Consider the following 22,570-nt stretch of genomic DNA (forward strand, 5'->3'; position numbering starts at 1 on the left):
GCTATTTTGTCCACACTTGATTTCTCACTTTGATCATTGTGAGGAGTTTTATTATAAAAACTAATTTGTTCGACTCCAGGTTGAGCTCACTGTGTCACCGCTCTGAGTCAAGGACACAGTGAGAGATAATGATTGGATCTTCGCCTGTCACTGCTGCTATATTCTAGGCATTGCGGCAATGCGGAGGGAAACATCCAAGAGTGTGAATTCACACCGCTTTGTCTGCAAGATGGTCCCTCACACCAAAGAATGATAAAGAGGGAGACCTTGCCCAGCCAAGGATCTGTATCTAATTAACTGACTGTGAGGTTTACAGAGTTAAGTGATTCTGTCTGATTTGAACCGACCATAATAAAACACAAAAGCTATTATCTGACGCGGTGTAGTTCATTCCAGGCCACTCACATTCATATTAATCTCAAACACAATTATCTTTACCTTCGTATGAATAAAATCTGATGAAATAAATAACTTGCTTTATCGAGACTAGGGGCAAAGGGGGGGGGGGGGGGGGGGGGGGGTGTCAGCATGTCAGCTCCTCCATACCCCAAAACAAACTGATAAAATTGAAATTAGACGTCTTTATGCATCTTGGAAAGAATCAGCAGAATTCAAATGAGCATCTTCACAGAGATGCTAAACATATCTGGATTTCCATCTATCTCAAAAAACTGTCAACAAATTAACATTGTTGGAGTCGGGATTCGCTCCTGACTACATATGAACTCAAAAAGAAAATCAGGAATGAGAATAAATTTTCTCCAACTGTCTTGACAGGACTTCAAATGACACCCTGGAGTAACATTTTAGAGGAGGCGATGACTTATTTAATGTCTCTGCAGGAAACTGGTGAGTTGTTTGTTCAGGGAGATGTCTGACAAATTTGTCAATAAATCCCGCATGCAGGTGATAGATTTGTGCAAATTGGTTGGTAAGTTACAGACTGTCCTAGAAAGTCCAGCCCGGCTCTGCCCGTTGAAGCTTGAAAAAAGTGACAGAATTTTTCTCTTTTGCTGGCACATTTCTCCCTCTCTTTCTCTGATGCCCACACAGACGGCCACAGTGGTGCATTATGTGAATACCAACAGTGACCTATAAGAAATGCAAATTAAAAATGCGTGCATCTCTCGCTCTCTTTTCTCTGGCTCCCTCCCAAAGATTGAAAGCTGTTTGAAATCTAATTTATCATTCTTCTGATGTGTATTTCTGATGCGCGTTAGCAAACCCTTGAAGGCTAAAGAAACCTTTCTCGAAATACCATCCTGTATAATTTATAATTTACCTTTACGTCATATGGAGGAATTTTAAAGGTGATATCTGGGCATGACATCTGAGGCTGTGATTAACAGGCTCCATCAAAAAGAAGAAAAAAAGGAAAAAACTACAAACAATGAAATTCAAGGTTATCGCCTAAATACTGCACAAGCAAGATGGTAAAAGACGGCCTACAAGTTTTCATTTCTACATTTCAGCAGTTCTAATTTGAATAAGGCAGAAACACTCCCTGAATACATGTGCTTCTGAGTAGTTATTAAGAACTCTACAAACCATTAATATAAAACAAGGACAACTCAGGAAACACTGAATGTGCAAATCATTTTTTCCCACCGTATAACATAGCACAAAATTTCCTCCCGTTTGTTTACCCATGAATCATCAGGTGCTGCTCACTAGAGAACCTTGAGCAACTGATGGTATCTTTTAATGGAAACAGAAAAGAGAAATGGCCTCATTTGAGTTTTAAACCTTAACTGTCGTGGAGCTTAATTTCTTCTCAGTGTAAAAATAATCACTGTAATAATCTGTAAAGGGTAGTAATATTGTATGTGGGAGCCGTGCATGTGCGCCACCTAGCGGCGGGGGAGAGCCTCGGCGAGTATAAAAGCCTCCAGTCTCCAGATGCTGTCAGCATCACTGAGACCAGGAGAGACGGCTGCATCAAGTCGCTCCAAACTAGGCTGCCACAGATTAATTCATTTTCCCGCTTGGATAATACAATAATATGCAGTTTTAGAAACCACCCGATTAAATTATGTAACTCTGATCTCCTGCTGAGACTTTGATCACTGAGTGCAGGTCGAGGACGATGGTGGATTTTTTACGTCCAGAACCTCGCACCCACACTCTGGAAGTTATTAGCCTGAAATGAAAGAGGACTGAAACCTGCGCTACTCGCTTTAAAAAAGTAACTCGCACCGTTTCTCTCTGCAGCATCATGCAGAGCAACAGCAGCTCCTCCGGACCCCTGACCTCCCTGAGTGTGTGCGGAGGAGAAGAGGACGAGCGCGAAATCTCCAAACTAGTCAGCCCCACGGGATCAGCCTCCAACCTGGCGGCTTTTAACCTTTCACTGAACTGTTGGCTTCACATCCTCTCCAAGGAGTCGTCGCTGGACCTGCACGGAGACAGCGCGAACCTGGCAGTAGGTTTATTTAAGGATTTCTCACAGAGCCACATGGGTAAAATCAATAAATGTAAATGTAAAAAAGGTAATTGCATGAAATGCCTCAGTACGTGCTGTGGGAAAGTGCTTACAGGTGTGTTTATCCTTTCATGCTTGTATTTTGACCATTTGGCAGGTCCAAGATGGATCCTGTTCACCAGAAAACACTAAATGGAGTTGTTATTATGTGCATCTGACAGGTGCGAGTTCTCATTGCAATGGTTTACCTGGTGGTGTGCGTCCTGGGGCTTGTGGGTAACTTTCTGGCACTCTTCCTACTCCACTCCCGCCGCAGAGGCCACCACCACTCCTCCATCGACTGCTTTGTGATGAGCCTGGCGCTGACAGACCTCCAGTTTGTTCTCACCCTGCCCTTCTGGGCTGTGGACACAGTGCTGGACTTCCGCTGGCCCTTCGGCCGGGTCATGTGTAAGATCGTGAGCTCGGTCACCACCCTCAACATGTACGCCAGCGTCTTCTTCCTCACTGCTATGAGCGTGACCCGCTACCGCTCCCTGGTTACCTCCCTGAAGATGGACAGCCCTAGGATCGCCACTGCTCGAGCCAAGTGGGCCAGTCTAGCCATTTGGGTGGTGTCACTGGTGGCTACACTACCTCATGCCCTCTACTCCACCACAGTCCAGGTTCGTAGAGTTGAACCTGAGCTATCAACCTGATTTGATTAGTTTACAGTACATATCTTCTGATGCAGTGTTTTGTTCACAGGTATCTGCTGATGATGAGCTGTGCTTAGTGCGGTTCTCCGACTATGACTCAGGTCACTGGGATCCCCAAGTCCTGCTTGGACTGTATCAAACACAAAAAGTCCTCTTGGGGTTTGTGGTCCCCTTGATTGTTATCAGCGTGTGCTACCTCCTCCTCCTGAGGTTCATCCTGAGCCGGCGCATCGTAGGCACCACAGTCACCGGGGATATCACAGAGAGGTCAGAGTATGAGAGGGGACGCCACCGCCGCCGCTCCAAAGTCACCCGCTCCGTCACCATCGTAGTTCTGTCCTTTTTCATCTGCTGGCTGCCCAACCAAGCCCTCACCCTGTGGGGGGTGTTGATAAAATTTGACATGGTGCCCTTCAGCAAAGCCTTCTACAATGCCCAGGCCTATGCCTTCCCCCTGACTGTGTGTCTGGCTCATGCAAACAGCTGCCTCAACCCTGTGCTCTACTGCCTGATCCGACAGGAGTACAGAGCTGGACTGAAGGAGCTCCTGCTGAGAGTGTCTCACTCTATCCAAAATATTCTCACTCTGGCTCTGAGAGGGAGACGAGTGGAAGAAGCTCCATCCAGACTGGTTATGATACACAAAGACATCAATATGTGATTTACTTTGTTCGAGGAAAAGTCTGACATTTTGGGAAATGTGCTTATCTACTAGCTGAGAGTTGTATGAGTAGATTGATACCACTCTCATGTCTGTACGTTAAAAATGATGCTACATGCAGCAGCTGATTAGCTTAGCTTAGCATCAAGACAGGAAACAGCTAGCCTAGCTTTGTCCTAAGCTCATAAAACCTCATTGGAGTCACTGGTTTTTGTGCGGATTGAACAAACAAGAACACATGAGCTTCAGAGGTACTGAGAGGTTAATTTTGTTATCTTTGGAAAGTGCACTAGCTATTCCCCTGTTTCCAGTCTTTGTGCTAAGCTAAGCTAACTGGCTGCTGGCTGTAGCTTCATATTTACCATACAGACAGGAGAGTGGTATCAATATTTCCAGCTTACTCTCACTGAGAAAGCCAGTAAGTATATTTCCCAAGATATCAAACTGTTCCTCTAATACTAGAGGAAAGGCTCTTTTATGAGTCAACTTGCCATATTTTATTTGGTGCCACTTTTCAACCACATTTCTGTCTGACACTGTCATCACCTCTATCTAAGTCTATTTCACTGTTGCAGATACACATGAACAACTATATTTTAGCTTTATCATGTACTTTCAAGAAAAACTCATCAAATATTCCACTGGAAGCAATCTCACAGGTACTTTCTTGAAAATGACCAAACCCTCCAATCAGTCGGCTCAGAGTTTCGCTATGAGCTGATTTATTCCCCACACAATCAAGGAAAACACAGTGTAAATGTTTTACTAGTTCAACCTGTAAAATGATTTTTGTAATTTTCACCTCAAACACCTAGACATGAAATCGTGAGGACTGTAAGATTGTAATATTTCCATTAGGATTGATGTGTTTACTATATATTTGTGTTATTGATGCTAACTCAGTCAGGACATCAGAGTCTGCCACACTTGTTATATGCAGTAAAACTTAACTCCAGGATATCTGTCTGTCAGCGTAGGCAGTATTTGATAGCTAGCATGAAACTGTTGGCCATTTCCATGTCTCTCTGTGCCTGCTGTGAATTGTTTTGTGAATACACGTATGTGTTGTGACATTAAATAAAACAAAAGGACAAAAGAGTTTAACAGCGTCTCTGGAAAATGAATCTCCCCTGCAGCCACAAAACTGTGAAGATGAGGAAAATGAGTCACCTGCACAAAAGCTGCTCCATGGTTTGCCCTTTTGCAACCTTTAAAGTCTGAACATGGATAACCAGCTTCAGCTGCCCACAGATAGGGGCTGATTTGAGCACACACTCCCACACCCTCCAATGTGTGCCACTGTTAGTAATTACTTCTACAATCAGAATCATGGATATATTCAGCAGGTCTCTGTGTGGGCGGCTCTGGTGCTGTTAAAAAGACAGTGGGTCACCAAGGGAACCTGCATCTTCGGGCTGTGAATGGAAAACAATCAGAAGTGTGATTTGATTTCAGAGCTAGCATTTATCTGAAATTTTGGGCCAGTTCTCCTGTTCAGATTACTGCCCTGCTCTTTGCAGTTCACTGTGTTATCAAAGAAAGCCCTCTGTCCCTGAGGCTGACATCTGTTATCATTTTCTCTGATTTACTGTGGCCCTTCATAATGTGACTGTTCTCATTAAGCTCAAAACAACGAACAGAGCGGCGATGGAGCATCTACTCACATCCTGATGGCATTTTCTATTTTTGGAGTCAGTGAAAAAAAAAAAAACAAGCAACATCTGACAGGTACAAGCATTGCAGTCTTGTGTGTGCCCAGCTATTCATTTTCAAGGACAGGGAGCAATTTCCCAGAGTCCCACTGATGAAAACCACTTGAGGAAATTCATAGCATGCTTTCAGAAAGTAGTCAGGACCCTTCCCTTTTGTCACATTTTATTTTGTTGTTGCATTATACTAGAATAAGTAACATATTTCCCTCATCTGCACTCAATGCCCCATGATGTCAAAGCAAAAACGGTTAAAAGCTTCAAACATTCAACCCTGGGCGGCACAGTGGTGCAGTGGTTAGCACTGTCACCTCACAGCAAGAAGGTTCTGGGTTTGAGACTCGGTTCACTGATTGAGCTGATTGAACAGATTCTCATACTTTTACAAAGAACCTCTATCTTCATCTGAAAGCTCAACTGAATCTCACGGTCAGTCTTAACTTGAGTAGTCCATAGCATGAAGACCAAGAGTTACAGCTGAAAGCTCTTTATTATTTCCATCATAAGGAAATTTCAGCTGCTTTGCACAGTCTTCAACATGAAGAGCTTCCAGATGCATCTTCACAACCATGAGTTTTAGCTGAACTCTCCTACTGAAAGCACAACCGCTTCTAATGGCCTTTAACTTAAAGAGCTTTAAACTGCATCTAACAGCCAATCATAACTAAAGATCAACTTACTAACTTTTTTTCTGGAACATTCAACTACATCTCACGGCTTGTCATGGCTCATCATGACAACTGTGAATTGCTTAAAGCTCTGGCTGAAAGCTCAATGCCTTATCATGGTCTTCACCATAAAGAGTTTTAAACTGCACCATCATGAAGTCCATCACAAAAGCTCTGGTTAAAAGCTTAACTGCACCTCATGAGCTCTCTTTTAGTTTGCACAATGAAGACATGATGAAGAGTTTTTAACCACTTCTCATGGTAGTCAAATTCTCTAGGTGTGTAACATTATATTAGCACCTATAACTTGACAATCAAACCCCTTCTTTCTCAGTTTAATGTGTTTTTTTAATCTTTAGTTTAGATCAGATAAATGTAATCTGAGAGCTGATCTCTGGCTAATAAAAATGGGTAAATTAAATGCACTGGCCTATGATCTTACCATTAAGTTTCAGACAAAAACATTCACCAGCAGCAATTTAAGGTAAACGTTTTGAGTATTTACGCTGCGTTAAAGTGCAAATTGTGCTGCAGCACAAGCAGGAAGAACAAAAACATGTCCCTCTCTGGAGAATAACCTCCGTCAAGAACTGTGGTGATGAATCTGAATGCAGTTGTTAGTGCTTTTTCAGAGCTAGTGAGACAAACGACTCATGGTCATACTAAAATTAAAATGCAACTGGACAAAAGGACATAGATGATGTCATGTTCCTTTTCAAAAAAGGCCAAAGAGGGTCTAAAACTTTAAAAACTAAACTAAAACTTTTGAGATAATTTTAAAAGTCATTGAAACTTTTCCCAAATGAGGATGAAAAGGCTCATCCAGTCTTAACTGACGGCTGCCAATTGTAATGTATTATCAACCACGACAAAGAACGAGCTTATGACAGCAGTAACAGCTCATTTTAGAGCATTGAACATTTTACTTCCCATTTACAAGTAAAATCACAGCTAATTATTTTCCTTTTCACCAGCACTCAATCTTCCCTAACTATAGAATTTGGGTTTCGAGCATAGGGGCTGACGCTCGCCAAAATTGTCCCTAATTGTCACACTAACCTTCTGAACTTTTGGCTATACTCTTTCTGATTTCACAGCAGTTCACCGTGTTTGATGTAAGAGTGAAAAATTATTTTATGAATCTGCTGCTGCCCCCATCTAATCCCTCAAGTTTGGACTTTAAGCGCTGGTTTTCTTCGAATCATCAGGTTATGACAATGTTTTTAGATTATAGAGTGTTTTTAAAGTGGACACTTGAAGTATCTCTTCCATCACTTGAGCTGTTCATGTTCTTATTTCAGCCTTTACTCTCCCTGCTCTACAGTTTCATCACATTACAACTTCAGTTTTCTTCCTCAGAGACTTGCTCAGACTTGCTTATGCTGAATGGAGAACATTTGTAAACAGACTGTAACCAGCCATCCCAATGTCATTTTAAATAGATTGAAGGGAGAGACTCTCTGCTGATTCACTCAATGATTCCCTTGAATGCTTTGGTGTGACAGCCTTGTTGGACCATTAACTCATCCCAGTCTAGGCGGTCTTTGATACAGTTGTTGTTTTCACTTTCCTTAAAAGCGTCCCAGAATCAGCTAGTGAAACACTCTAAAGCAGTGCGAAGCTGCCACCCCGTTGCTTCACAGCGGGGCTTGTGTTAAATGCTTAATGAGCTGCATCTGCTTCCCTGCAGACGTAGCACTTTGAATTACAACTGAGGAGTTTGATTCTGTCTTCATCAGGCCACGAAACCTTTGATGTACAGTCTTCTAGTCTCTTTGTGCCAACTCCAGGCATGCTCTCGTCGACTGGCTCCTTATGGCCATTCTTCCATGCAGCACAGAGTTATGAAGAGCTGCACCGACTGTTGTCCTTCCAGAGAGATCTGCCTCTTCAGCCAACAGGGCTCTGATGTTGATTCTCAGCTGCAGACAGAATCCGTCTGCTCCTATAAAGATGTCCCTTTTATAATGAGGGAGCCTGTACTGGACACTAACATCCCAGACATCATATGATGCTGTTCTTCAGTTCTATGCCTCCTGACTATTCTGACTGAATCTTACACAGAGTACATGGCTCTGAACTGCACCGTCATCTCCTGGACCTGAGAAACTTCCCATCATTTGAAGAGACCAGGATGACATGAATCAAGGAGCTGGATGCAGGTTGAGTGTAAAGCAGCATCTAATGGTTATTCTCGTTAATGATTAATCCACAGAACATTTGAAAACAATGAAAAAAATTAATTACTGCTTTAAGGAAATGGTCACAACCTTCCCTTCTGTTCCTGAGTTAGGGTGTTGAATAATGGCCAGAAAAATGTTGCTGCAGAACATCATGATGTCCCAGTGAAGCTGGCCTTTGACTTTTTGGAAATAAAATGTCATCACCTCATCATTTTATCCTATTAGACATTTGTGTGAAATTTTGCCATAATTAGCATATGAAGTCTTGAGTTATGGCAGCCAAAAAAAAAAGGTTTGTGAGGCCACAGTGACCTTGACCTTAGACCTTTTACCATTCTAATCAGTTCAGCCTTGAGTCCAAGTCGACGTTTGTGCTAAATTTGAAGAAATTCCCTGTGGTCATCCCTGATATATCACGTTCATGAGAATGGGACAGATGAACAGCCTGAATACATAATGCCCATCACAGTATTGTGGGCAAGGAGATCTCATCAAATGTCATGTTGTTTTTTTCAAATCAAATTCATTTACTTTGATGAAAGTGTAATGCAGTAAATGCTAGAAATAGTGAATCTTTGGCATTTTTCTTGAGAAATTAGCAACTGATAATAAGAGCAGTTGCAGATTTGCTGCCTAATCGTTGCAGATGTAGTTGAGTGTCACAGTGAGAGGGGAAATAGCTAACCCAAATCACTTACTGTATATTTTGTCATTTTTAATGTATGCACACATCAAGTATGAGAGGTTACTGTTTTAGACGATTAACAAAAAATGTGGTTATGGCTTTCAATTTAGGATCTGATTAGAGGGGGCAGATATGGATAAAATCCTATGTATGTTAGTAATTTTATGCAACATAGATATTTGAGTACTTCATCACACAAACATCATATAAAAATCCAGAACTGCCACAAATCAAAGAAAGCTTGTTGGGATAGAACAAACCCTACAATGATGCAGGCGGGGAACAGGACTCCCAAAATGGTTTCAAGACAAATGTGAGGGGTAATTAAAGAGAAAAATAAACTTACTTTGTTACTTTGCTTTTCTTCTTGTGAAAGAAGATTATAAAAAATCCCTCAAACAAGTATACTCTGGTTCATTTTAAGGCATCATAAACTATAAAATTTTGGGAAGGCCCAAGAGATAAAATATTTAAGAGATAACTGCCTGTGTATAAATGTTATGTCAAAATCTATGAGAAAGGTAGTTCTGGTATATCTCCAAACACTAGCTATAAAATATTGAAGGTAAGAGGCTGAGTACTTTCTACAGGTAAAGTGAGAACATTAAGCTCATTAGCACTTGAGACAAAGTTAATATATAGACAGAGACAGTAAGAGCAGTAATGAGGACTGTGTGATGACCCATTCACAGAACAGGAAGTTTGACTCTTTGCTTTTATGTCTGGGAAAGACAAAGTGCCTTAATCGGCTGAGGCATATTCAACATCAGACACGTGGCAACATGTTCGCCACAGTAATCATCTCTTTATACAAACACCTGTGGCCCACTTTACAGTCGTAGCAACTGCATGAATGTTCTTGTTTTAAAAAAGAAAACTGAGGAGCAATTTAGTCACAGGATTTAGTTTTTTCTTCCTGATATTTGGGTTAACAGAAGCAACAGGACGAGGCTCCTCTCTCCTCTTCACATTGACAAGGCTTCTTCAGTGAAAGCAGGCTGAATGACCATATTCATTCTTAAAGCAAATGAAATATTGGTTTTCAAATGCAACTCGGCCAGAACATGAATACAGCACATGTACACAAGAGCTATCTACAAGGAACTTATTATTTTTAATTCCAAAATGAATATATAAAAAAACAGTATGATGACTTTCTCTGTCAAAGTACAATGCTTATTTCCTGAGATAAAAACATTTTCCTAGAAACATACGCTGTGATTATGGTCCATTTACAGCCACTCTGCAGCAGGTGGAATTACACATTTCACCAGAGGAAGAGAAATTTTATATTTCTACACTTAGCACTTAGAGAAGCAGTTTGAGGTTTCTGGGGTAAAATTTGCAATTGTAATGGTTGGCAATAAAAAAAAAAAAAATCTCTGCTCTGAATTGAGATTTTTTAACATGATGACGCCTGAGAGAACTGTTTCTTTAGGTAACACACCATAAACATAAAAATCTGGTATAACCTAAATTTTCCCCAGCTGTATTTAGCTACATTAGTCAAGCAGGCTTAGAGATGCTCACTTGATATCCCCCCTTTTGTAAAGCATCGAACCAAGGCGTCTTTTAAGAGAAGGTCTGGGTCTAGGGATGAGATCTGGAGCACATGGTTATAAATAAAGCTGTTAATGAGGAGCAGCAACCTTACACACCTTATTAAAACTTTATTTATAACTGTGTGTTCCAGATCTTACTGTGTTGTCCTAAAGTAAAGGCGGATAATGCATGTCCTCACCACAGCAGGAAGAACATTTATATCACAGGCTGAGTCTTGGTAAAATCCCAGTCAAACACTCACCTCAAGTGGGGAGGTCAAATTGTAAGCCTTCAGCTGAGTTTCATATCACTGCTTATCATGGCTATAAGGGTTAGTGTGAAATCTGTGATTGACAAAACCACTACAGTACTGTAAAAGTCTTTGCTCCATAAGGTATTAACTGAGAAGAAGCGGCGTCGCCATTAAACTGATGGGACTGTGCACCCGCAGTTGTACAGTTTGTTTCTGGACAGGTTTGTGTTGTGAAGTTGTTGCAAGAAAAAAAAAATACCTGAGGCTATTTCTCTTCACTTATCACCTCTGGGGAGTCCACTCTCTCTCTCTTTACTGAAAGCGTCTCCTCCTTAATGCTCCCATCGCCCGTTAGTTCACTTGCCTCTCTTTTCCTCTCCTCCTTAACAAGGTCTTTTTTCACCTTCTCCTTTGCAGTAACTGCATGTGGCGGTTTGACGTCGTTGTTGGACTCGGATGTGGCGGTGGAGCTCTCGCAGACAGTCGGTCCCTCCCACTTTGGGATGTCCAGTCCCAGCAGCTCCATCAGCTGCTTCATGACGTCATCCACGTAACCGTGGATACGCAGGTGTGCATGCTTGTCCTACAAGGCAGAAAATTACAACTGTGAAATGTGCCGTTCCTCGCTTCTGTAAATATATGTGTGGCCGTGTTGCATGTATGAGACTCACGTGCTTGGTGGGCTGCAGGTTGACAATAACCAGTTTCCCTCCTCTGCGCTTGGTGAGGAGCGGAAGGTCTCCGCTGGGTTTGATCTGCATGGATGTGCCAAGTGTCAGTGCCAGGTCTGCTCGTCTGGGTGCCAACAGTAGAGACATAAGTCACATATGTGTTAAAGTGAGTTTATTGTGATGTGATAAGTGGTTAGCTGATGAGCTCCTCCTAACAAATGGAACTACATGTTACATGATTGGTCAGCTTGTGTTTTCTCCTACAAGTTTCCACTGCTGGTCTGAGGAAGCTAGAGCTTCAAAGCTTACTCGGTTTGTCCAATTTGAGATTTTTATGTTTGCCTTGTCATGACACTGTTGTAACCTAAATATCTTTGGGTTTTCTACTGTCAGCTGGAAAAAAAAATCTGACAGAGTCACATTAACCTCTTGCAGATTGTAAAGGGCATTTTTCAACATTGTCTGATGTTTTGTAGACAAAGCAATCGATCTTGAAAATAATTGGCAGATAAATCGATAATGACAACAATTGTTTGTCACTGGCCGAGAGGAAAACATCAGCAACAACCAAACAGTGGAGAGGCTCACAGGATGTCCACATTTTGTGCCTCTCATGTATTACCACAAAAGCACTGAGCATCTGTTTTTCTGAAAAATAATCACTTGGCAATCTTAGAAAAATCCAAAGAGACATTTTTAACCATCTGGATTAGCCAGACTATTAACACATTATCTTTAAGAGAAACATTAATATATACCGAAATAGTTGATAAAATAATGTTTTAATTCTCATGTTTCAAGGGCTATAAATGTCCATTTCATGTAATGTAATATGTAAACACATGTAACAGACATTATGTATCTACTATTATGGTTTACAGAGACGCATACATCCTTTTCATCTTGCTGTTTTACAGACAAATAAAAGCTTTTTGAGGCTGAAGGAGTGAATGGAAATACTGACACAAACAGATGCAAATGGAAATGTTAGAACAGACTGTGCTGCATACATAAAGCCTAAAAAGGTTTTCAAAAAAAGGGCTGATTTGCATGTTGGAATGCTGAATGCAAAAGCACACAGAACACTAAAGGAAATTTATTACATTATTACAACACATTACTTTATATTTTCATGTTTGCAGGACACTTTTGAACTATGACTTGTGCTGCTCTGTGAGAGGAAACAGAAATGCTAAAGGAAGTCAGGATAGACAGGAGTGTGTAGTGTGTGCTTCTAGGTTATCAAGACAGATACTGAACTGAAAGCAAAATGGCCAATAATCTAATGTAAAAAGGAAATAAACTGACGCACTTTCATCTATCTCACCTGCTGGCATCGTCAGCTTTGTTCAGGTCTCTGTCAGGGAGAGCGTCCTCCCAGTCCAGTATGGTGCTGATAAGCTTCCCTCTGTTGTGAGAAAAAAAATACACAAACACACTAAAAAGTTTCTGATGGAAAACTGGAATTTCAAAATGAACAGGTCCACTCTTGTTACCTGCAGGCTCTAAGTCCTCTGGAGCGAACAACATCACAGTAACGTCCTGTCGGTTTTAGCCCCATCACACCGATCACTTTTTCTCTGACATATTGCCTGAAAAACCATAAATCCTGCAGTTTAACCAGAGAAGCAAAACATGAGCAGAAGACAAAGCTGCTCAAAAGCATCCTAGCAAGACCAAGACACATACAAAAACATGATTATATAGACACAGTGGCCATTTCATTAGATAAACCAGAGACTGGCTGATTTTTTTCTAAACACGGACTCGGGAAGATTCTGGAAATGCTCTATAGGGATTTCAGGGACTTGACAGTGACATGTAACCCTCCTGTTCTACTTTATCCCAAAGGTAATATAGTGGGCTTGAGATCTGAAGACTGTGCAGGTCACTTGAACAAAATGAAGTCGCTGCCATGTTCCTGGAATCATTTTGAGATAATGAGCGCTCTGTGAAAGGGTACATTATCCTCCTGGAAGTTTCTATTTGAAAAGGTTGACTGTGGTGCAGCTGGTCAGAAATAAACAGAAGCCTCAGTTCGTATTAAGGCGCCTCACATGTGCAGAGAAAAAAACATCTGACATGCAATTACACCACCAGCTTTTACATTTGACATAAGGCTGACATAAGAATGGATCATGGATTCATCCTGTTGCTAAGCCCACATTTGGGAAAGAAATCAAGACTTACTGGCCTTCACATGCCCACTGCAGCTTCATGTGTGGATCCCAGCATAGTTTCTCTGCTGCTGCAGGGTGTTTGCTTAAGAGTTAAACAACTGTGTTTTTACAAATGCTCTTCTGCACATCTACACTCTTACCTGTGGCCTTGCTGAGGCTTTTCCTCTCTGAACTCTCTTGCTGACAAGATATTTTCAATCACAGAGCTGCCACTGACTGCATTTTTTTGTTGTAAATACCTGTGTAGCTACCTGCAATGTGTGAAAATCTCAGGAGGGCGCTGGTTTCTGAGATGTTAGAAAGAAAAAGAAAAATGAGCTACTGTGCATGCTAATGTGAGATGACCAGCAACTGAACCTCTTGCTGTTTCTATTACCAAACAGGTGTACCTGATAAAAAGGCCTCAAAGTGAAATTCAGTGAAAGACAGTAGGTTGTTGAGATGAGGATTATAAAAAGGGTTTCAAAATCAACACATGGGTGTTTGAAGCGTGTGTGTGTGTGCAAACATACCTGCCACACTTCTCACACTCCTCCACAAACATGTTTCCGTGAAGCTCTGATAACATATCCCTAATAGAGCGAGAGAGAGAAAAGTCCACAAAGGAAACAAGATCACAAAGACGATATTCACTTAGATCAGCTGAACAACTTTTACTCAGTCCTACTTTGCAACGCAGCTTTGCTCTGAAAAATACTCTCAACGCATGTATTCGCTTCTGAGTTCCACCTGGCACATGCGCATATCAGTGCCAGTTTACTTCGCCAGTGTGTCTGCAGTCCCAATGATTTCCTCAGAGAGCTACCACTTCGCTGTCTGGCCTGTTTTTTAAAAAAAAGAAACCTGTCTGATGGAGGGTAGAGGGAGAGCTAAGAAATGGCTTCTGGGGAAAGTAAGTCTTCAAATATGTGTAAAGGCTGGGTCTAAGTAATAAAATGAAAAATTGGATTCTTTGCCTTGGGTTGGTCCAGTGTGACTGGATAATCCAGGGACAGACCAAACATAATATAATCCAGGAACAGACCAAACATTACACTGAGCATTATTTGCTGTTATTCGAGCAATGTTTAAAGAGCAACTTATTTCTGGCACTGTTAAAGCTGTTATCAGGAAGCAACAGCCCTACATTCAAAACAATGAGTCACAACCGTAAAACACACTGGTGTGAAACTGGTTATCCTGCATAACTTACACTGCTGTATATATTTGTGTTTGTAAAATATTAGAAACGATGAACAATAAAACAAACTATGGCAAAGTTGTTTTCTCCACAATAAGGAATTCACTCCATTTTTTGAACAAGATGGGAACCTGTCTTCTGAATAATGACTAGATGTAATGTGAAACTAGTGACTTGTAGTTACAAATCCACATAAAATTTAGTTTTTGTCACCTATACCGAACATTTTAGTTTCTTTAAGCTAATTGTTTTGGGTTTAGATTGTGCAACTTAAATGTAACAGGAGAGAAAAAAAACTCTAAGCTGTGGCAGATGCACAAAGTTAGCTACTTCATGGTGGAGCATTCAGCAGCTAGACACTTCCCTCAGGAACAAAGACCAAAACAGAGCTAAATGAAGGGTGAATATTGGACCTAAAATCATCAGGTGGCCACAAACATGCATTGCTCCTATTGACAACTGGTCATCTGTGAATTAATGTACTGCTCCTACTGACAACTATGATTTGAATTAACCACTGAATGTATAAAATGCTTGATTTGTGTATATCACGCTAAAGGACAGGAAGCAGACCAGGGTTACCTGGGAAAGCCTGATCGGACATGCAGGCCGTCCACATTCTGACTGATGAGATACTTGAGGTATCCAGCCCTCTGCAGTCCCAGCAGGGCCATGTGGGTCAAACTGGGCCGGGCATCTTCAAATGTGGTGTCAAAGTGAGGTGACTCACCCTTTTCTTCTAACGTCCACACCCCCTTTGGACCCCTGAAACAGAATTTAGAGATGAATAGACGGAAAGACTGGATCAAGATTGGACATGCTGTAATGCAGTAAGTGGACTGCATGCATTATGTGTCTACAGCTGGTGTGTGGGTTTGTATTCATGGTTGAGTATTAACAACCTTGCACCAAATGGTTGCTGAAATCTACAAGTCCAACTCCACTGAAAATATTGAACATCAAAAAAATAAATAAGTAAAAAAAAAAAAAAAAAAAAAACACTGTGCAAAGATTCTACATAGAGTCTACATAGAAAATAGGAGCTACAAGTCCTCAGACTGAAATATGTTAAATCTATATGGAAATCATACATGTATCTTCTGGAGTTGCCCAAAGAAAGAGCCATTTTGGGATAAGGTCAACTCAGTAGTGATTTAGGTATTAGGATATACAATTTCCAAGATGTACCGCTTCTTATACCTGGGAAATGTCAATAAAGAGGTACTGAAGGACGATGATTATTTGGTCAGAATTCTACTTACAGATGGTAGGAAAGCAGTTACAAGAAACTGGTTCGATACGGACCCACCCAGACACAGTCAGTGCTTAGATATGGTACAGGAAATATCTGTGATGGTGAATATTACTTATTCTAAAAGGAATATGGAAAGTGGGAAAAATAGATTAAGTTTAGAAATTAAGACTTCAGCAATGTATGATTTTTATTGACAATAATGTAAATTATTGGATAAGGTTTTAATAAGCAAATAGCACTGTAAACTACATTACCAGCTGTAAAATGTAACCCCCATCTTTAGAGTTGTATGTTCTGATGTTATGTTTCTTTTCTTTGTGTATGTATAAAGGTAATAAAAATGAAAGTGATTTAAAAAATAAATACATTAAATGTGTTGTCCAATCTGCCATCATTCTTTTCATACCCACTCAGACAATATCACCAAGGTTTCAATGTAAACATCAGTCCTACTTCTTTAATTAACCCGTCAGTGTTTTGGTGTCCGAATGAAGGATGACCACAGTGCCGCTGTCAGCACTGGCACTGTCTAACACCCTGACAGTTGCCAAGTTACTTTGAGGACACACAAGTTATCTTTATGCATCAAACCAGGGAGTGCATCCTGTGAAACCTCAAACGCAGCTGCAGCAGTCTCATTTCTCTCTTTGTATGTGAACTTGAACAGCCCCATCTCTCACTGCCAATATGATTCACTGCCTGCTCAGCTGACACCAGTTCAAAGACGTACCAGCGTTAACAGAGAGGTGCGTACGTCATTTGTTACACGCTTATTGCCATGAGAAAGATGCTGCAAAACATGAAAGCCAAGAAGGATCTGTAAGGCTGGTAAATTCATTCAAGTTTGGGTGTTGTCAATAATATGAACCTGACGGGCTGAATTTATTACTAGCTGGAGAATGTGTGTGTGTGTGCACGTTTGTGTGTGTGTGTGATAGCAGTGGGAATAAAATCTGCATGAGTAGGACTGATGTTTACGTAGAAACCTTGGTTTTAATGATATTGCCATCCAAGGTTTATCTGACTGACAGGCAGACCAATCAAATATTAATTAGTCAAGTCTCTGCAGATAACATCTCCAGAGTTCACACAGGCGAGCACCTGTCATTCACATCAGATGAACTATGAAAACAATTAATTAATGTCTTACTGGGTAAAATAGTTTAAATTCTCTATTCTATGAGTCTTGGCTCAACCGTTAGAGGCAAAACTGTGTTTGCACAAAAAAAAAAAAAGGAATTCTTGCACAACAACGGAAAAAACAAGCAAAGGAGTCCTAATGTATTTCAGTGTGTGTAATAGTTTTACAAAGAGCTGGATCTGACAAATACTAAGCAAGTATCACCCTCATCTGCTCAAACAGTGGTACTACAAGAGAAACCAAGAGGTCCTTATCATTTTCACCCAAACAGTGGTAGAAAAAAAAATATTTTCAAGCAAAAATAATTGTCAGTTCTGGCCCAGGCTCACTGACAGCGCAGCTACTCTCAGTACAGTATCTCTGTGGTAGTTGTCTACAGAGTTGTCCCTCAGTCACAATTTCATAATAAAAAATAATAATAATTCACCAACAAACTGAGCTGCAATGTGAAATCTGTAAAATAATAACTAATCCTGACGTGACATAGATCAAAGAATAAGAGTTCATTGAACCAATTCAAGACTCCAACAAGCTCTGGTTCCGTTTTTTTTTTTTTTTTTTTTTTTTTGGTTATGTTTGTTAATGTTACAGTATACAGTTTTGGTTTGATCTAATTTCAATGTAATGATAACTACTTTAGGACCTTTAAAAGCATGAACAACAAAGGGACATGCAGCCCTGCATGTAAAGACAGGGCTTTGCAACAAATCTGCCAATATTTTAAGGCATAAGGAATTAGATTTTGCCACAAACCAAATCACTCTTAGACTTAGGCTTAGACTTAGACTTAGACTTGACTTTACTGATCCCTTTGGGATGATTCCCTCAGGGAAATTAAATAAAAAACTGGAGAGCTACTGGAGAGGCAGCTGTCTCCCACAGCGCCAGATAATGACTATTGTGATGACAGATGTATCAAAACTAATGTGACCACTGGAGATCAGGTACAAAGACATGATGTGGAAAGCAGATTAGTGCTCAGGACGGGCAGACACAGTAACTATTTGAGATTCAAGACAGCAAAAAAGAAAAAAGAAAAAAAGAGACGTCCACGTTGTTATTTACATGATTACCAAAAAATCTAAAATAGCACTTTGTAGTCACAGTTCTTTTCTTTTCTCATCTCCTCCTTCCAATTTCTGATAAACTGTTTGTTCTTCCTGCTCAGTGTTTATAGAACTACGGCAGTCTCCACAATGGCTGTAATAATCTAAATTTCCCTGCCTCTGACCTGTCACATTTTGGAGATTGTCCATTTCATCATATTGCCCTGTTGATCTACCAAAACAAAGACAATCAAACACATTTGAAATTTTAGATTCACAGAGAACAAAGAAATTCAATTGCATTATTAGTTTCCTGTGCAGCCAGCGGAGCCTGTGGTCTGACAATCACATCAGGAGATGTGATTATCAGCCTGCCAAGATAAGTGATAACATCCAATAATGGCAAATTCAGAGGCTCATTAGTTCTATTATCAAGCTGTGTCTCACAGTGGTGGCTCTGGGATGTGCTGGAACACGGTAACAAAGAACTGCAGGATGGAAGCTGCTGATGTTCACAGATATTGTTTGTCGTTGTTATTGTACTTGTCAGTGAGAGTGAGGTTCCATCAGTGTATGCAGTTCTGATATATGTCATTTTCTTACTACTTCTATAGGATGACAAGAAGTTTATGCTGTTTGTGAAAAAGGGTGATACAAAATAATAATAATTACTACTGCCTTATGGCTGTCTGGTTCTGCCAACCAGTCAAGCTGCAGGAAATCTCCCTCTGTTCGGAAAAAAACTAATCCAAATCCTGATTATGTCCTGTTCAAGAGAATGTGGTGGATGGACGAACACACAGGCCACCAAAAAACATAATGCCCTGTGGTGACTTTCTTTGTGCCTCACCTGAAGTCGGGGATTCCTGCTGAAGTGCTGATTCCTGCTCCAGAGTGGACAACCAAGTACTGAGACTCTTTAATCAACTGGGCGAGGGTCTCAACCTTCACCTTCAGTTCCTCTGGACTATTAAACGTCTGCCACAGAACAAAATACATGAAGTGTTTGGGAATTGACTAAAAGCTGAATGAGATGCTTTCACACAATGTTCAATCTACATTAGGGATGAGTTACATGGTATCTGAGAAGGAACAGTTACATGATTTTGCCCAAAAGAGTGGACACTGTACATTTCACACAACTTGAAAAATAAACTAAGATCAAAACATTGTATCTTATGACAGATATGAAGCCTGCAAATAAGAAAAGGGTGAATTTTTCAAAAATCCATTCATATGCATGAGGAAACATAATCTCAAAAGGGAATGTATGGTATAGACATTTCAAGAAGATTTAGATTCAAGAACTGGTGTAACTGGTTCAACTGTCCTGTGTGAACTGCTAGGAACTATTTCTGCTAAACACAACATCTTACTACACTACTGCACTACAACTGAAAACCCCATCACGTACAGAAGAGCTATATTAAAAGTCATCACGTCCAAACAAATGTGGAAAGTAAAAAGGTACATTCACTCAAGTGGTGTACAATTTTGATGTACTGGTACACTGCCTGCTACTTTCTATATTGTGCAACTGCATACCTCTGCTATTCAAAGTAAAATATTGTATATATGAGCACTCCAATCATAGTGTGTGTAGTTAGTGATGCAAGTTTATGATGTTTGAGATTAACTGTAATGTCTCTTGTTGTGTATGTATTTGTCTGACAGTCCCTGCAGATACAAAAAGAACCTGAGAAAGACTGATAAACAAAAACTTTTTAAATGACATTCGAAGCATAAACTGAGGGCACTGGTTACATTGCAGATCGTGACTTTATAAACATAAAATGTGTATTAAGCTTTTAATTACTTTAGAGTTTATAAAGCACTTAGACTTAGGGTCATCTGCTTATGTAAAAAAAAAACATTAATACTTACACTCTGGCTAATAAAAAAACTCTGAGATGAGCTACTTACATATTTTTCTGTGTCATGCATCTTCTGGTAGGACTTATTCAAAATACACAACAATAGCTACAGTTTAGCTTGATAAAGACCGTTTTTTCTCTCTCTCTTCCCAGGCTTATTTTGACTCGGTGTTTAAGCATCATCCACTGAGTCATTACCTGTTTTATATCACTGAACAAAATATTGAACAGTTCTCAGTGGAAAGGACAATAGATAACACAACTAATTTTACAGAGTGACAAACAGTTTCAGCAGTAAGTGGTTAAATACCAGACCTCAGCTGTGCACATGGAGATCTTTAGTTTCTCAGATAAATCGTTTACAATCAGACAGAAGAGCACATTTAATGCTTGAATACTCTCTGCTGCTAATACCCTGTTACTAGCTCTCTAGTAAAATCTGTAATAAAGGCCCTCTCTCTGTGAAAAGGTATATTTTAATCTAAAGACCGAGCATGAATCAGATACCCTCGGCTAACCTGCTAGCTAAGGTAGCTGTTAAAGAGCCGAGAACAGAGCAGTTTTTTTTTTTTACCTCGGGAAGTCCGCAGACACCTTTGTCTGCATACGGTGAGAGCCCCGCAGCATAATTCACAGACATGACTGTTGTTGGTCTCGTGTCTTTTTGTGTTTTTGTTTTGAAAGCTGTTCCCTTATTTTCTGTAAAGCGGGTTGTTGTGTTGTTAGGATGACGTCATCCCCGAGCGACGACTCCGTCTTCTTCTTCTTCGTTAGCGTTTAACAGCACTTGTCATCCACGATGTTGTATTACTGCCACCCTCAGTTTCTATTCTCCCTCAGCGTCAGTTCATTTCAAATCCTTTTCTCAAGTCCATCCACCCTTAGGAAAATAAATAACAGTTTCCTCCCTCGTGCACTGTCTCCTCATTCTAAAATGCTTTAAACATTGTTGTCCGCCTCTGGCTGTCATGGCCACCAGGGTACAAGTTTGTGATGACCCAATATCCAGTTTTGTTACATATTTATCAACACATACTGAATTTGATGCTTTTATCAGAAAATGAATGATTGTTGTGTTATGCTCAGCTATGCCACCCCGCTATAAGCACAACAATGCAGTGTGATTAAGCACAAGAACACTAGTTCACATACCAACATAATGACAGTAGAAACCTTACATTTAAAAGTAGTACAAAACGTGAATTTGTTTGTGAATTTTTAAAAATAATGTTAAGTCTTATTATCATTATTGCTTTATAGGTGTGTGTTGTTAACTTCATGTTAGTCCACCATTTCTGAGGGTAAAGGATCTGACAGAAGACAGAATTAGTTTGAATGACTGAGGTGTTTTTTTATTTTATAGAATTCAACATCAAATCAGTCAAGTGCAGAGGATCTGGTGTTGAAGGTTGTTCAGTGTGTTAAGTGGACAGCTGTGGTGCTGAGGCCTCCTCACATGAAAATGATGGTTGAATTGCCTCTCAGGGGCCAGAAATGCCAAAGACCCAGAAAAAGACAAAGGATTAAAGGATTAGTTCAACAGTTTTAGGAAAAACACTAATTTAATTCCTTGCTCGAGAAGATAAACATCTATATGCTACTAATATAAATCTACAACCACTAGCTTAGCTTAGAATAAAGACTTTATACATCTGAAGCTCATACTCATCTTTTTTGTCCACAGTGAACAGCAGCAGCTCAGATGGTGGCATGAAACAAGAGGAGAGGACAAGACATAATGGTTAATCAAGCAAGAAAAACTTTTATTTACAAAATAATTCATATTATATGTAAAGTCAGTGTTTGTCTTTTATTCTAAGTTAATTTCTTTATACATCTGAAGCTCATACTCACTTGTTTTGATCCACAGTGAATAGCAGCAGCTCAGGAGGTGGAGTCAGAGAAGAAAAAGATACATAACATTTAGTAAAACAGACATAATTAATTGGTTCACTGCACAATCCCATACATTAATATTCAAGTTTTTTCAGATATTTTAACATAATTAAAGTCACTTTTGCTGCAAGTCAGAGGCTCATACTCACTTTTTCTGTCCACAGTGAACAGCAGCAGCTCAGGAGGTTAAGAGGGGGGAAAAAAGAAAAACAATGGTTGGTAAAACAGACATAAAATAATTCAATCACTAAATAAGTAATATTGCATTGGTTTACTGTATAATACCATATATTAATATTCAAGTTTTTTCAGATATTTTAACATTATTAAAGTCACTTTTGTTGTAAGTCAGAGGCTCATACTCACTTTTTTTGTCCATAGTGAACAGCAGCAGCTCAGGAGGTGGAGTCAGAGGAGAAAAAGATACATAATATTTAGTAAAACAGACATAAAGTAATTAAATTACTAAATAAGTAATATTGCATTGGTTCACTGCACAATCCCAT

General features: G+C 40.0%; 2 protein-coding genes across 2 annotated transcripts; one reads left to right on the forward strand and one right to left on the reverse strand.

The window, feature by feature from the left end:
• The first annotated feature begins 1,928 nt into the window (after nt 1–1,928).
• Nucleotides 1,929–9,970, forward strand: LOC108883605 (relaxin-3 receptor 1). Its single transcript, XM_018676944.2, has 3 exons — nt 1,929–2,422; nt 2,644–3,087; nt 3,170–9,970. The coding sequence occupies exons 1-3, from the start codon at nt 2,216–2,218 to the stop codon at nt 3,779–3,781; spliced, it is 1,263 nt and encodes a 420-aa protein (XP_018532460.1). The 5' UTR covers nt 1,929–2,215; the 3' UTR covers nt 3,782–9,970.
• Nucleotides 9,971–10,121: 151 nt separating this feature from the next.
• On the reverse strand, nt 10,122–20,934 carry sirt6 (sirtuin 6). Its single transcript, XM_018676946.2, has 8 exons — nt 20,743–20,934; nt 19,145–19,272; nt 15,435–15,617; nt 14,185–14,244; nt 12,989–13,084; nt 12,820–12,900; nt 11,493–11,616; nt 10,122–11,404 (listed from the first exon to the last, which is right to left on the reverse strand). The coding sequence occupies exons 1-8, from the start codon at nt 20,806–20,808 to the stop codon at nt 11,087–11,089; spliced, it is 1,056 nt and encodes a 351-aa protein (XP_018532462.1). The 5' UTR covers nt 20,809–20,934; the 3' UTR covers nt 10,122–11,086.
• Between the last annotated feature and the right edge of the window lie 1,636 nt (nt 20,935–22,570).

Source organism: Lates calcarifer, linkage group LG4, assembly GCF_001640805.2.
Source record: "Lates calcarifer isolate ASB-BC8 linkage group LG4, TLL_Latcal_v3, whole genome shotgun sequence".
NCBI lineage: Eukaryota > Metazoa > Chordata > Actinopteri > Centropomidae > Lates > Lates calcarifer.

What these genes read in the sequence shown, in the direction of transcription:
- sirt6 (XM_018676946.2), bottom strand. Translation starts at nt 20,808, where the DNA reads ATGTCTGTGAATTATGCTGCGGGGCTCTCACCGTATGCAGACAAAGGT. An exon ending in AGAGGACTTAGAGCCTGCAG is followed by an intron (nt 12,901 to 12,988) that starts GTAACAAGAGTG and finishes TTCTCACAACAG; the next exon opens with AGGGAAGCTTATCAGCACCA. An exon ending in ACCTGCAGCCCACCAAGCAC is followed by an intron (nt 11,405 to 11,492) that starts GTGAGTCTCATA and finishes TCTGCCTTGTAG; the next exon opens with GACAAGCATGCACACCTGCG.
- LOC108883605 (XM_018676944.2), top strand. Translation starts at nt 2,216, where the DNA reads ATGCAGAGCAACAGCAGCTCCTCCGGACCCCTGACCTCCCTGAGTGTG. An exon ending in GAGACAGCGCGAACCTGGCA is followed by an intron (nt 2,423 to 2,643) that starts GTAGGTTTATTT and finishes TGCATCTGACAG; the next exon opens with GTGCGAGTTCTCATTGCAAT. An exon ending in TCTACTCCACCACAGTCCAG is followed by an intron (nt 3,088 to 3,169) that starts GTTCGTAGAGTT and finishes TTTTGTTCACAG; the next exon opens with GTATCTGCTGATGATGAGCT.